This window comes from Uloborus diversus, chromosome 4 (genome assembly GCF_026930045.1).
Source record: "Uloborus diversus isolate 005 chromosome 4, Udiv.v.3.1, whole genome shotgun sequence".
Classification (NCBI taxonomy): domain Eukaryota; kingdom Metazoa; phylum Arthropoda; class Arachnida; order Araneae; family Uloboridae; genus Uloborus; species Uloborus diversus.
The window spans coordinates 108,163,535-108,180,143 of NC_072734.1; the positions used below are offsets into that span (position 1 = coordinate 108,163,535).

Sequence of the window (16,609 nt, forward strand, 5' to 3'; positions counted from 1 at the left end):
CACTGTTAGTGCTGGCGTGTTTAAAAATGTTTTTTTTTTTTTGTCTTTTTTTTCATTTTTTAAACTTTTTTTTGTCTTTTTTTTTTTCGTTTTTTAAACTTTTTTTGTCTTTTTTTCATTTTTTAAACTTTTTTTTTTGTCTTTTTTTCATTTTTTAAACTTTTTTTTGTCTTTTTTTTAAAAAGATTATAATTTAAGTAAAAAAGCTTTTGATTTTTTCTTGCTTCAAAGAAGACATTCTTTTCAATGCTGCCATATCTCTAATGCTTCTTAAATGCATTGCTTGAATAGGATCAGTGTCTTTCTGCCTTTCGAGCCATTTCATAGCTTTTTCCAAGCATTCAAAGGCTTCGCTATGTGATGGACCTGGGTCATTTTCAGAGCATTCATTTTCAATTTCATTTTTATTTTCTTCATTTTCGCCTTCAATCTCAGTCACAATCTCATTGTCATTTAAAATCTGATATCCAGGGTCTTGCATGTCACAGTTTAGCCACTCATTAATTTCTTTTTCCTCATAATTTAGGATTCTTCCCATCTCTTTTATAGTTTTACACTCCTCATTTTCCTTATCAGATGCTTCTGCTCCAGTATCAATTTTTTCCCTGTTTAAAATTTTATTCCAGGCATTTTTTAACGTTGATGATTTTACAAGCTTCCAGGAATCGGCAGCCATAATGCAACAATCTTTTAAATTAATGTTTTTGGCATTCTGGGAATCAGGCTCTTCAGTGTCTTCTGATAGAAGCATCTTTCTCAACATTTGCTTTCTATAAAAGCGCTTAAATGTCTCTATTACACTCTGATCCATGGGTTGCATCAGTGATGTAACATTAGGTGGCAAAAACTTTACTCGGAACTTCCCATTTTCCCGTTCAAGGGTATCTGCACACGGATGTGAAGGTGCATTATCAAGAAGTAGGAGTACTCTGCCCTCTTTCTTCATATCTTCTTGATGTGTCTTAACTTTAGGAATGAATGTGTGATCATACCAATCAATGAAACCTTCTGATGTCATCCAAGCCTTCCTTTGAGAAGTATAAATTACTGGCAGATTTTTCCAATTATTAAAACATCGAGGCTTCTTTGAATGTCCTATCACGAACAATGGTATTCGATGGTTACCGGTTGCATTTGCGCAATTAAGAACTGTGATTCTTTCTTTGTTTAATTTAGTTCCAGAAGCACTTTTTTCGAACCCAGATGCTAATGTTTTTCGGGGTAAAGATCTCCAAAACAGGCCGGTCTCATCTGCATTGTAAATAAATTCTTCTTCGTATTTTTCTGATTTTACAAATTCAATAAATTCTTTTACGAATTTCGTAGCAGACTCTGTAGATGCAGATAATTTTTCACCATGCAATCCGATTTCGCGTATACCATGCCGTAGCTTAAAATTTCTAAGCCACCCAGAGCTTGCTTGAAATGTATTAGTATTTTCTCCATTCAACTTTTCGTTGAAAAATAGTGCCTTCTCACATAATAAGGGTCCAGAAATAGGATGACCAGATGAGCATTTCTGCAAAAACCACATGTGCAAAGCTTTATCTACTTTATCATCAAAGGATTTTTTTATCGATTTTCTATCTAAGCTTCCTTGCTCACTTTCAAGTCCCGTTAAATACTTCATAATTGATTCTTCATTCTTTTTTATATCTGATATTGTAGACTTTCCTACACCAAACTCTGCTGTTAATTTTGAAGCGGCTTCATTATTTTTCAGCCTCTTCAATATCTTTCCTTTGTCTCCTAGCGAAAGAACAACTCTTTTTCGCTTTCCAGACATCTTTTCACCTTCGTTGCAGAAAAAGAAATGAGCTAGATCGCTGGTGCAATCAACAACCGCTATCAAGAAACCTTTAGTAACAACCACTAACAACTCTATTAACAACAAGAATTAACAGCGGCTAGCAACCGATATCGACGATAACAAACTCTAAAAAAAGCAGAGCACATGATTCTGAGCAACTCACTTTGTCAACGTAGATACGTCACACAAACCAGTTTTTCCCCACGTGTCCACAGCGAGGGTGGGGGGAGAAGAAAGCAAACAGGAATTTTGTGCTTTGACCTTGGTTTCTCAACCCCTTTCTTCAAACCTTTTGTGTTCTCTCATCCCACTAACAAAACTCCCCAAAAATACCTTGCAGTTTCCGGATTAAAATTTGTATGCCAAGAAAGAAAAGAAAAAAGATAGATAACAGGGTGAAAAAAAGAGTACGTACGTAATTGAAAGCTTGGTTGGAAGGGACAAAAAAAAAAAATTAGGTTTTGGATGAAAAATATGCCGTTCGCATAAAGTTCGGAAAAAAAATTTAAAAGGCGAAAAACACGGTTCGGATAATTGGAAGTTCGGTTAAAAAATTTTAAAAGGCGAAAAACACGGTTCGAATAATTGGAAGTTCGGTTAATTGGAGTTCGGATAATCGGTGCTCTACTGTATGTGCAAATATTTTTTGAAGAAATTTCACAAAATTATGAGTAGAATCTTTAATGTATACTTTTAGCATTTATTTATTATAGAAAACTTGTGGGTGATAAAAAATGATTAATATATATGTGCATGCTTTCTGCATTCTTTACTTCTTTTGGAGTCTTGTTGATTATACAAATGCCACCACAATTTCTAATTTTTCCCAGAACAGTAAATACTGGTTTTTACCAGGTGTGGAGAAAATATGTACAACGCTGCTAATCGGTTATTTGTTTGTTCTGTTTACAAACAGTTGCCGTTTGGTTTGATCCTGAAGGAAATGCAGATTAATGTTTTGGCCCATGTGAAATGGTTGTCAAGCAAGGGCGCCCATATAGGGGGGCTCTAGCCCCCGTCTTAGAAATTAGAACTTCCTTGCTTTTAGTACTTTTTCTTTGCAAAAATGCAAAAGCATTTCTTTTCTAGACATTAATGAATAAGTGATTAAAAATGTCAAATTTTAATGACTCGAATCTGTTCTGAAATCGGTTTCCATGGGGAAAATATCCTGCTAAACCATGATTAAAATATTTGAGCCCCCCCTCACAATTTTGCATATGGGCGCCCATGCAATTATATTGAGTTGAATCAAAAGTGAAAAATAGTTTAGTAACAAAGTTAGAGGTTCAATCGATTTTGGAAAAACATTTTCGCTCTGGAATTAAATTCAGGTCATTTAAAATCACAACAATTGAATAAATATCAATATACTAGTGACGTACCGAATACTCGGTAAATAATCGGTACTCTGCCAAATTTTGATCAGATACTTGACCAATACCAAGTAGTTGTAAAAAATTACGAGATTTTACAATTAATAAAAAAGTGCAGGCATATAATGTACAACAATCATTTACAATTGCTATATTCATAAAATAAGACTTTATATAAGTTCCATATATAAGTTAAAAAAAAAAAAAAGATTTATAAAATCTGATCAGAGTAAAAGTTAATTATAGATGTGTAGTTGGATGCAATTACTTTTTCTACATCACATATTAGTGTCAGGACAACTTACCTTTGGTCGGAAACAGTCTAAGTGATCCTTAAGATGAATATTCAAAGACTCAAAAAAAAAAAAACCTTTCAGTCATATTCCAATTTATTCCTAATCACTTGAAACCCATGGTTTTGCAGATTATAATTTTTGGCATAATGATAACAATACGGAGAAGTAAAATTAAGCTTGAATTGCTTAAAAAATAAAAGCACAAATGTGCAGGAACACTGCAGACTTGTGTTTCGGCGTTACAAGGAATGTCTTTTAACTTGCACAAAATGTTAGCTTATGGATTTAAAGACATCCGACAAAAGTCAGATTTTTTTGTCGGATGTCTTTACATTCATTAGCTCACATTTTACGCACTGAAAAAGATGTTCCTTGTAACCCCCAAACACGTGTCTGCAGTGTTCCTGCAAATTTGTGCCTTTAGCGTTTTATTTACTTGAATTTTGTTTTTTTTGGCAGACTAAATCTATAAAATAGATTGTTATAATTTGTTTTAATTTTTACTTGTATTATTTGTTTATTTTTAATTTTAAAAATAACCTTTTTTGCAAAAATTGGCGCAAATAAAATCTTTTAAATTATGCGTAATTAAGTTCCATAATATCGAATTTTATATTTTGTTTTAAAAACTATGTTTGGACATAGAGATCTATACTACTATTCCAATGAGTTAGAAATTCATCATGTGTGTTTCGGTGGTGGTTCTTAAAACATAATTGGTACTCAGTACTCAGCCGAGTAGCGAAAGGCCGAATACTTCGCCAAAGTGCTAATCGGTATGTCTCTACAATGTACATTTGATTAATAATGTTGGAAAACTAACAGATGTTAACTTTTTCTTAGTATTACAGCAAAAGTACTTTCATTCATTATTGTAATTTTTCCAACAGAATCTGGTTTAGAAGGAGTTTTATGTGAGAGCCTAACAGTTTCATCCATTTCAATGAACATTTGGCTTTTTTGTTTATTCTTGTTCCTTTTTTATTTGAACACTGGCGCCTTTAATTTTAAAATTAAATTTCTACCTCCTAATTGAGGAAGGTAAGATGGGAAAATTGATTTGCTTACTTTAAATAGCTGATTAATTTAATTTATAAGACTATGTTAAATCCTGCTTTTTCAGGTATAGAAGTGCAGACAAATTAGGGCCATATACCATAACTGAACAGTTCGAACTATTCAAAATAAAATTTTCTAAATTGCTTTGTATATATTAAAAATATAGTTTTAGTAACAGCCATCAGAAAACATGGGATATGTATGGACTTATTAAAAGTAAAGAATAAAGAGTTTAGAAAAGTATTATTGGTTTGGAAGTGCCTATGCGTATAAAGGTGTTCTAGTTTTTTAGTTGAATCGTATCAAGGTAAAAAGTAAAATGTTAAAATAGAACAACTCATACTGTTCATGATAAATTTTTTTGTACTTTTGAAGAACTGTTACATTTGCATTTGATTAATGTGAAATTCAAAAGCGAATTCTATTGTTTACTTTCAATAAAATTTCGCCATTTTAATGTACCTCCTGTATTTGCTACATATTAGCTACAGCTAGTTTTTTTTAGTCTAGTATTTGCAATAGGGCTTTGCATCAAGATGCTTTGCAGTTTTCTGCGACAAACCCTCAACTGATAGACATCTACGTTGTGAATGATTGTAATAGAATTACATTTTATATGTCATTCATATGAGTTCATCCCTTGCAATGCTTTGGAGAAAGAATAGGCATTTATTTTGAGAATGTCTCTGGCTGTTTCAGGTTAATCTTAAGGCATTGTCCACCATTTGTCCTGTACCAAAGTAGTTTGCTCTGCAGTATATGTCCCACTTTTTTGCAATCTCTTTTTTGGAGTAAATTTGGTGTACTATTTTGTACAAAGCAAAAATTTTAGCATAAGCACCATGATTATTTATCATTTTCAAAATGTTACTACTGATTTTATTTCATCAAAATTAAGTGAACTCTGTTTTTTGATCCCATAGTACTTTTGTACATTTTGGGACAAATCATAAGAATAGTAACCTTTATGGTTGATGGTCAGATAATTTGACATTTAATTATTCATTCATTCTATATTATTATTATTTAAGAATCATTATTTGAACAATAATAAGATTTGATATCTTTTTGATAAGACACTAATTTCTTTCTTGGTCAGTTTTTGAAAAGTAATTTAGCTCTATGTGAGCTTTTTCACCAAGTTAAAATTAATAAATAGTTTTCTTTGATGAATTATGTGTAATAATGTTATTCAGTGTAGTGATTATTTTCATGTTTTGGCTTTTATGCTGCTGTAACTAAATTTCACTTTAAAACTGGTTAGTTAGATAACTGGATCTAGTGACAAATTTGTTTTATTCTGTAGATAATTTTAGTTCGGATTTATACACGTCATCACTTCCTCCTATAATCTTTTCTCAAGTCAATGTTGAATCTTTTGATTATGGACATGGTATGAAACCTATGACTACAGCTACAATTGAAGCTAAGAAGATTATTAAAGATGAACCAGCTACTCCGAACAAAGGTACATGTTTTCGTAATGATGATGTTATTCACTATTTGAATAGTTCTGTTATAGCAACTTTTTTGCATGGTATTATTTTTGAACTATAATGTTCTGGAATGAGAAAAAAAATTATGATTTTGCCAAAGCTTAAGGTCTCAACCTTACGTTCCTTTTTCTGTGATTTTTTTCCTTTCAAGAGAAAGGTTTTTACAGAAGAGTCCAATTTATCTCCTCTATGGCTGAAGATGTAAAAAACTTTACAATGAAGCATACTGCTGAATTATGTTAGGTTGAGAACATTTTCCTTTCAAGAATTAAAGAGGAATGTTGAATATTTGAAAGATTTGAAATCCACTTAATGTTGGAAATTTTTCCACATTTTCGTCATGAAGGCATTATTCAGAATACTTTTGAATGCATTCTAAATATCTGTCACTTCTTTCTTTTCTTTTATCTGCCTTCTAAGTCTTGCTGTTTCATTTTAGTTAAAAAACAAATATTATTTGATTAAAAAAATAGTTAAGTTATAACTACTGTGTTCCAAGCTTAAAACATATATAAAAACACTAATAATATTTAGTGGAAAAAAGGTTTATAACATAAAATATTTCTTGATCTGAATTAGAATTGTAACATATATAAATTTTAAAAGAATGTGCCTTTACTTAGCTTCTCTTTTTTAAAGGTTATTTATAAATGACATAACTCCTGCATAATGTATAAACTCACTCATGCAATATTTATTAGAGGTCAAAATATATAATAATGTGTAATTGCTGCAACAGAATAATTGCTATACTTAACAGTAATTGCTATACTTAAATTTAGAGATATAATTTTATAAGGTTTAAAATATAATTCCCCTAGTCCTTCAACAAGGATCATATGCTTGAATTTCTTATATTGATATTCATTCTTAAAAACACCAGACTCATTTTAAACTGAAAAACTTTTAGGGTGCCAAAGATTAGCATCAAAAGAGTTTATGAAGATTATTCTTGAGAAAATATTTGATTACTAAATGGTTCACTCATGGCTGAATAACTTTTAATATTCATCCACCAAAAGAGAGCAAGGACTGTAGTTGGGACAAATCTAACCTGGCAACAATGTAAAGTCATGCAGATCCTAATCTCAGAATTAAAATGCTGCCAGATTACGTTTGCCCCGACTATAGAAGAGATTGGTTATTGAATATTCAAAAAAAAAAAAAAATCTGAAGGCAACAAAAAGTTTATTGTGGAACATAAAAATTTCAGGTATTGCTTTCAGTTCCAAGTATTTTCATACTTTTCTTCATAGTGGTTGCTAAAATTTGGTTACATTAAAAAAATATTGGTTCTACATTTCCCTCTGAAGAATCCTGTTTATCTCTTATCTCAAATAATTGTGAGATTAATCTACTACAGGGGTTCCCGAAGTGGGTGCCACAGGTAGAGGCGAAGGGTGTCGCTAAGTGTCCATGGTCATGGTATCAATACAATGTATTTAATAAATAATGCTAGAGTGGCCCTAGGAAATTCAAATTCTTTAATGGGTGTGCCATGAATCAAAACGTTTGGGAACCCCTGATCTGCTAAATACCTAGAAACTTGCTGAAGATCTTGTATACTATTAAAATGAATTCATTGTTCAACAATTTAAATTAGACTAAAACTCTTATGAGTAATAACAGAAACTGCCATAATCTAAAAAAGTGGCTATTTCTACTATTATAAAGCAAAGGCGACTATGGCAACTGCTTAAAGACAAAATATGGCTCTAAACGACTATTTTGCAATGAATTTTAAAAAACATTGATTATTTTAGAGAAGAGATAGCTAAAATACATAAAAACTTCCTTTTTTCCCTAGGGCAAAAAAAATAATTCAAAAAAATTAAAATTCGCTTACATGTTAACCTTTTACTTTCCAGGGGGAAAAATCTGAAGTCTTACCACATTTATTTTTTGAAAATGAGTTTTAAAATGTAGGAAAATATAATGAATATATTTGCAATCAAAATGTGTGATGTTCATTCGAGCTTGAAAGATTGAGAATCACTGGTCTGTAACATGTGGATTAGCATGGCTATATATTGTCAATAGTGCAACTTTCTTTTAACACTAGCTATTTCAAACTATCTGATCATACATTCCAAAATAATCTTCCTGCTGTAACATACTGAAGCCATCCAATGATTGGATTGACATTAAATGACACATAAATATTAATTGTACATTTGTAATAATATCCTTTAATTTCTACTCAAGTGAAGCTTTCTATCCTGCCTGGTGGCAAACATTTACTGATTCTTGCATTTTTTTTTAATTGGCACTCTTGATTATAGAGTGCTTTCTTCATAAGGCTTGACTTCTGGACAACATGTACACTTAGAGTGATGTATTCATAACCTCCGGCATTCAACCCTGCATTATATTACTGATATTCGTTGCTTACCCCCAACAGCATTTATAATTACTATTAATCTTTATTAACAGGCAGTTGTTGAAAGCTTAATGAATACACCATTCAGACAGGGAATGTTGTGTCTTTTGGCTGAGCCTTAAGTGGAATGCACTTTGTGTTAAAATAGATCACACATACTCCCACATTTGTGTGGGTGCTGGGGATCCTAACATTTCGTTTGCATTTTAATTATTAAAAACATTTGAATTTTTTATAGATCTTTTTGTTGGACATATTTGAGAACAAGCACCTGACTAATGTAACCATCATTGATAGTTTCTATCACTCACTTCTCATTAGAAAAATTCCTGAAACACATTTCCATTGCAGTTAAATTTTGGAATTTAGCACTTCAGCACTCACACTGATTTTGGAAATCTTAAACTACTCCTTCAACAAATATCTAAACACATTGGTGTCATACTTGAATGAATAGGCACATATCTGATGCTTACAAAACTTGTGTAATTTATTACAATGAGTGAAAATTGCTTTGTGAATATTACAGTACTAAACTTTTTCTTTTTTTAAAATTGGATCTACAAACAAAAATGATTCTATTCATTAGCTAATGCTTCATACAGACAAATAATGTATCAGTCAAATGGGAAGAATTTTTGTGTCACATGCTAAACATAGAAACATGTGCAAAAAAAACTTTTCAAGAAACATGACAAAATTATTAGTATAATATTTAATGTATACTTTTAGCATTTATTTATTGTAGAAAACTTGAGCTTGGTAAGAAAATATTAATCTAGATGTGCACTCTGCATACTTTATTTCTATTGGGGGTCCTTTAGATTTTACTAATGCAACCACATTTTCTAATTTTTCCCAGGATGATAAATACTGGTTTTTAGCAGGTGTGGAAAAATCCGTACATCCCTGATAATAATCTAAGTATTGAAAGGACCAATATTTTTGCGTATTTCTCAAGATATGAAATTTTTGAATATTATTTTCGCTTAATCTAGATTTAAATTTTTTTTTTTTTCATGTTTGTGGAAGCAACATACAAGTATGATTCTTTTCAGTAAAGGAACCAATGTAATAAAAATACATTTCAACTGAAAATAGTATTTAGATCTAGTAATGATTTTAGAAGTTTATTGAGATTCAGAACATTTGTACAGTTTTGGTGGAGCAAAAGCATATTTAGAGGTGGAAAATCACCATTGGCAAAAATTATACAGTGAAACCTCTTGAACTAATCATCCTTCTTTAGTGGCCACCTCTGTTAGCTTCCAGTTTCCCACTGTACAAAATTTCTGACCTATGCATACAATGTTAAATCAACCCTTAAGAGCTGCCACTCAAACTCCTCTGAGCATCAGGATAATTGGTAGTCTGAACTTTGAAATAGACTGACGACTATTTCATTTCTTTTTTTTTTTAAACTTTGTATTGCCAGGAGTTCTGATTGTTTTTATGGTGCCTGGATTTGGTGTATGTGTGTGGGATGGGGTGAAGGGGGCATTTTTGAGATATAGGCAGGTGTAGGTTAAAGGTGCAGGTGTTTTCCCTAGAAGAATTTAAATTTTGTTATTTTTTTCATTCATTGATTGATGATTTGAAAAAAAGTGACTTTTAGGTGGTATTTTGGATGCAGATGATTTTTTTACTATTAGTTGTGATAAACAAAAGTAAAGTTCTCAACATGGCAAATTTTGGAGAAAATTTGATATCATCACTAATTTGAAAGTTGTAACTGATGACTCAATTCAGAATTTTCTTTTAAAAGTGAAAAATAAATTTGAAAAGAAAAAGTAGTTTCTGTTAAACTGTAAGCAAATAAAAATTGAATCATTTTCTCCTAAATAGAGAGTTTTTTAAAGTGTTGTATTATATCATTAGTAGTATAGTTAGAGTTCAATAATGAAATCCTTTAGGAGCGGCCACTTCTCTGTGCTGCCATATTTTCAAAGGGTTGTAAGGGCGTCTGCTCAGAGAGGTTTTACTATATCCTTAAATCTACCTCTGAGCCAGAGGGATGCAAGACCAAAAATTACGATTTTACGTTTATTAGTGCATTGAATGTAGAAGCGTATTCCACATTGAGCCATGTGAATATAACTTTTTTAAAAAATCCTTTTAAATTTTTTACCAGGGTTTAAAGAGCGCATGTCTTTATCCTTTGCATAGGACAGAAAAAAGATTTTCCTCTCTCCTGTAAAATTATCATAATGTGACTTACGTCCTTCTGGCTCTTAAGTACAGATATCTTGGTAGTAAAACAAGAAAATTCTATTTTTCTGCTAAATTACATCAATGAACAGATGTTTTCAGCAATAAAATTTACCCTTACCCTAAACACCTACGTTTTTAAATGTTATAATTTCCCACATGAAATTTTGCAAATATTTTTTGAATAAAAATAGGAGAAGATGGATAATTACGTAAAGCGATTACTTATTTGTTTCTCACCAGGTAAAGGAATTATCAAGCATAATACCTTTATTTCCAAAACAGTTGGAATTCTGTCGGAATTTGGTCCCCCATAAAAATATGAAAAAGATTTAAATGTTACAACTTTAGTTATTTTAGTATGCAATTCCTTTTTAAATTTTCTGCATCACATGAATTTTCTCTTTTTTCCTCTTTCAGCAATCTCATACCTAAAAATAAATCCAGTTTTACTCTTTTGAGCAACTAAATTAAAGCTCATGAGCCAATCTAAATTATTCTGTAATGTATTTTTGTTGCTGATTCCATTCTTTTATTTTTTTATTTTTGATTTTGTTTAGTATTTGATGAAGCTAATTTAAATTTTATCCTCACATAATCACGCTTAATTTCTTTTTAAATATATTCATCTACCTTTGTCATTTCTAATAGTTCCTAAAGCTAAAGTTATTTTATTGTACAATTATAGCTCATACTAGAGCTTCAAGAAAATATTCATTTGTCTGGCATGTATTTTAATACTTGCCTTTCTTTTACAGTGTTTGAATATTCACACCGCAGGGAAAGAAGCCCAGTGCTTTGTGATCGTCCTTTTGATGAAGAAAGAATTGAAGAAAGATCATTTCGTGATAGAGATCGGGAACCTTTGCGAAACCGAGATAGGGAAAGAAATCGTGATAGGGAAAGGGATTTTGAAAAGGAGCGAGATCGGGAGAGGGATCATCGAGATAATTTCCGAGAAAATCGTGACAAGGAACGTGATAGAGAACGGGAAAGGGAAAAAGATAGAGATAGGGAATTTAGGAGAGAAAGAGATCGGGAACGTGATCATCATAAAGAAGACAAAATCAACCTTTTCAAGCATGAGAAAAATCAAGAGAACGGAAGAAATTTTCCAAGAGAGAAAGAGTCCAGCCGTAAAAAAGAAATGTAAGTATTTATGTTTTCTTTTATATAAATTTCTATTCATGTAAACTGTTAGTTGAGAACTGCTAAGAAAATTAAAAAGCTCTAAACAAAATGAAAGTTTTGCTTGTATGTCAGCTTTAATGCATAAAATGCACTGGCACGTAAAGCAATGCTGGGGAGCTCATCTCCTTCAAGAGCGAAGGCACATCCTCGCACTATGAAAACCCTTCCAAGAACAAAACCCTCTGGAAAAACTGAATGATTGTCTTTTAAAACATCCCCTAAAAATTTCAATGCTGCCGTTTGCATCATGACCTTGGTGGATAGCCCCCACTTAAAGTGGTATTCTAGTCTAGCGGCTGCATTGTTAGGTGATTTTGTGGCCATAATAACATTGAAAAAAAACCGTGAACATTTTTACTATCAATTTTTATTTAGTTTTCTATTGATACTTGAGAAACATAAAAATGTATAATAGTGGGGAAAAGATTCAAAATTGAAATCAGTAGAGGCCGGCGAAGTGGGGACTGCTTGAGTGGAAAAAAAAGTTGTCTACTGGTTTGACAAGATTCCAATCCTAATAATAATAAAAAACATGAAATTAAGGTTGATTCTTATTAAACAAGGATATAAAATTGTTTGGACGTAGCGGATTTTGGGGGGGGGGGGAGAAATTACATAAATAGCGTCTTTTTTGGGGGGGGGGGAGTTTTTTTTACCTGCTTTATTCAACTTCAGTCATTTTTTGAAAATAGTAAAAAAACAAAAATACAGAAACCCCTACATGGAGACAAAATCGATAGTATTAAGAAAGTCTACCAAATTTCGAATAAATTGGTGCATTCGAACTTGAAATATTTTGTCAACCGTATTGAAAAAAGTAATTTCGAGAAAAACATGTTTAAAGTTTGCAGTCTCATTTCTGGCAGTCTGAGTGGTTTAATAGTATGGTTATACTTATATTTTTTTGAACAGTCATCCCTGCCTTATACATTCATCTTCCTAAACCTCCAAAGCTGTATTTTTGGCAGATATTTCAGCCATAAGAGCAGTTCTGCCTTCTTTTTGAAGCTTGGGAAGCTAGCATTTCGGATCTTTTGTTATGCTGTTGATCTCATTTGCTGGCTTTTTCTTTGTCATTTAGATGCAAATTACTTGCTCTTTGACTTTTTTTTAAATCCGTTTTATATTTAAAATTTGAATTTAACCGTGAAAAAATACACAGTATACAGGGAACGTACATATACGTGACTTGATGGTTGTTTGTCAGGTGTATATTGAGAAAAAAGAATTTATCTTAACAATAATAACTACAACTCCGAAAATAATTTGAATTTCCGTAAATCCTCTTAGAGGCTTATTTTTAAATGGTTAATCTTTGAAAATATGAAAAAAAATTGTATTTTTTTGAATTTCTAGACTAAAATACCCCCATAAGTTATAAAATGCTGAGGCATAGATTGAATCTCATGATTTAAATAAGAATGAAATCATTCATGCTAATTTATTTTACCTAATACTGCAGTGAAAACGTTTCAATGTCGTCTAAGAAATTGGAGGTTTGTACTCTCCTATTTCTGGTAAATGTAATTTTTCCCCCTTGTACTTTTTTCTTTTTAACATCCATTTTCAGGCTTTCTGTGTCTACTTTTATACCTCAGCAAGATGGTTTTGAACTTGAGTTTCATTTAGCACACATTTATGGGGAAGGAAGTTAAAATAAAGCTTTTGTGGTGAAGCATTCTGTAGATTTTTTTCTAGCTTAAGATTTTGAACATTTTTTGAAAACGATTTTTCCCCCAAATCAGTAGTATGATCCATGCTCTATGTTTTTAAAATTTTATAAAATTCATTGTTTAGAAGTGAGAAACTTTTGCCATTCAGTGGCTTGCCACTTTTTGAAAATTTTCAAAATTGCTCTCTCTCTCTAAAAGAAAATAGTATTTTGTTGGCCTTATTCCCTTTGACAATTAAGACTTGCTTTTTAACGATAGAAATCATTTTGCTTTGTTTCCTCAAGCTGTTTCTATGGGATCCTTTTCATGTCTTAGTTCAGCTGTTTTCTTTTGTCCTTTAATTTTTTAAGCAATGTGTTAGAAAATAGCTATAGCAATTTTAAATATATCTTCTCCGAATAGATATCTTTCATGATCTTCATCCATTATTCCTCTTTTTCAAAATTAGAACTTGATGTTTTTTTGAAGGGGGATCTGGTTAAAGTTTGTCACACACTCTTTTAAAATTTAAGGGAGCAAAATTGCTCCTCTCAGTCTCTTTTTCTTCAACATTCTCTTCCTATATTTTCGGTCAAAAGAGAGAGGAGATGACGTTTTCCATTAATACCAACCCTTTTTTTTCTTCTCTTTTGGGTTTCTTCCAAAAATTTGCTACAATAAATAAAATAAATTTTAAAAAAGCTTTTTTTTTTTGTGAAACATCTTGCATAAAGTTAATTAATTCATATAATTAATGATGAATTTTGCAGAGTTTAAACTAGTTACAAAATTACTGAAATGTTTGATACTTATGGTCATTAAAAATGATATTAATATTTATAATATAAAATAAATTTGAAATGTTAAATGTATGCTTTACAGGACTATAGTAATAAGGTTACTTATTCAGTTATTTTCTTGTGCCATTTCATATTTTTTTCTGAAACTGGTCAAAAGGTGTCATCTTGTAAAATTTGCTAGCCATTTGCAACAATATATTTCAAAACACTTAATATTATCAAGACACTAAAATATTTAACTAAAGTTAGTTTTAAAACAGAAAAAGAAGTTACATTAAAAAAAAAAAAAACTATTTAATTATATTACTGAATTATATTTCATTATGAATGTTTATTGAATTACAAGAAGTAATTGCTTTAAAAATGCTGTGCTTATAAATTTTAATTGATTTCAATAAATATTTTAATCTAGTTTGTGTAATTAGTATAACATACTTTTTCATTTCTCATTTTTACAGGGATGCAAAGACAATGGAGGCACATTTTAAGACACAGAGTAATGTGTTTAAAAATGAGTCATCAGAAACTGTTCTTATTGATGATATACTAGTTGCACCTAAACGTGCATCTAGACCTAAACAGCTTGTTATTATACTTAGGGGTTTACCTGGTTCTGGTAAAACATATGTTGCTAAATTAATTAAAGTAAGTAGTTTGTTTTAATGTTTACATGTGTATGTTCCTTAGTATTTAGATTTATTTAAAGATTTAAATTAATTTCTTTATTTATTTTATAGGATAAAGAAATAGAGAATGGTGGCTCTGCTCCTAGAATATTATCACTTGATGATTACTTTATGGTAGAGTCTGAAGTTTCAGAAACCGATCCAGATACTGGCAAACGCATAAAGAAAAAGGTCATTTTTCTTTTAGTATGATTTTTAAAATTGTACAGTAGCCCCTCATTATATCACTCATTCGGACATATCGCTTTTTTCTTCTGTCTCCCGAAAAATTAAAGTCTAAGAAAGAAAAAATAAAGTCACTCAAATTTTGAAACCATTTCTGAAAACATATGGTATTGCTCAGAGAAGGTCTCTTTCCTCTTTTATTTTGTCAATTAACAAAGGAAGCTATTCTTCTGAATTTGCTGGAAAAGCAGCAGCAATACCTGTCATCCAAATGTACATACCTGACTCCTAGTGGGGTCTAGTTGTGCACCTCCCATTTGGTTGCATTTGAATTTTCCAAAGGGGGTCTTTTACACCTTTTTTGGGGGAAATCAAAATTAAATTCAATGCAGACTCATGTGGTGTTATAATTTCTGCAAACACTTGGCAATATATCGCCAAGCTTTTGGTTGCCAAGTATTGTCGCCAATGTTGCGACAATTTTGGGGAAGAAAACTGCTTAACTATTATTTTTTGCTCAATATCAATCACATGATCATTATTATTATTTTCATTTTACAGTGAAAAAGTCCATGTAGATCTGATAAAACATGAGCTATTTGATTTTGTACACAAATCAACAAAACTACTTATTTGTTTGAAATTAAGTATTTCTGCAAAAATAAATACCGTATTTTCTGCATATTATCTGTTAAAAAAGTTTTAAATTAGTGCTCCCCATCCCCCTCTCTACGCCAACGCATTGGAACTCAATTTACAGCGGGAGAGATTGTTCCGTAGTCTGTAAAGTTGTTTATTTTATGTACTTGAATTTTCCTCTTACGCGATCCAGTCTGTGTAAAATAAAAAATTATACAGTCATAGTAGGAGCGGTCTCGACTTGACTTGCAACCGTTTACTCCTTTGTCTTTTAAGTAATTAGCGTACTATTATCGTAATTTCAAGAAGAAATAATTATTTTTTAGATTAATTTTGCATAAGATTTGGAAGAAACAGAAATAAAATGTGGTGTTTTTTAAAAAATTTCTTCATTTTAATTTTTTATTTTTATTAACATGAGTAGTGAAAAAAAATTACTGCAGAACAAAAATTTTCTGTGAACGCCATTCGTGCGTTTGTCTATATTATGCAAGACTGTTTCCAGGGTTCTACCAAGCCCATCTTGAAATTGTCATTCCTGCGTATCTTTCTTCAAATTTTTATTAAGTTTTTTTGTTTAAAAAAAAGCTGAAATAGGGTGCATCTGCCACCCTCCCAGAAGAGTAAACCAGGGTAAGGACCCTGGTTTGCTCCCCCTAGATCTGGCACTGTATCATGTTATATTAATAACCGGACAAAACATTGCCCTGTATTATAACGTTCTCTTTCTGGAAAGCAGTGTAGATTCCTTTAATCTGTACATATGCATGAGTTCACCTAGTTTGAACATGTGAGCAATTACTCAGCAATTTTGAGCTTTAAACCAAAAAATAGGGAATTAGAAAATTAAT

The 16,609-nt window shown here is 31.3% G+C and overlaps 1 protein-coding gene across 3 annotated transcripts in view; it reads left to right on the forward strand.

The window, feature by feature from the left end:
• Positions 1 to 16,609, forward strand: part of LOC129221348 (YLP motif-containing protein 1-like) — a 110,392-nt gene that overhangs the window by 76,393 nt on the left and 17,390 nt on the right. For all 3 annotated transcript variants that reach the window (XM_054855816.1, XM_054855817.1, XM_054855818.1), the window contains 4 exons: positions 5,848 to 6,009; positions 11,384 to 11,774; positions 14,727 to 14,913; positions 15,006 to 15,125. In XM_054855816.1, the coding sequence (XP_054711791.1) occupies positions 5,848 to 6,009; positions 11,384 to 11,774; positions 14,727 to 14,913; positions 15,006 to 15,125 (860 nt within the window). The remainder of the gene's footprint in view (positions 1 to 5,847; positions 6,010 to 11,383; positions 11,775 to 14,726; positions 14,914 to 15,005; positions 15,126 to 16,609) is intronic.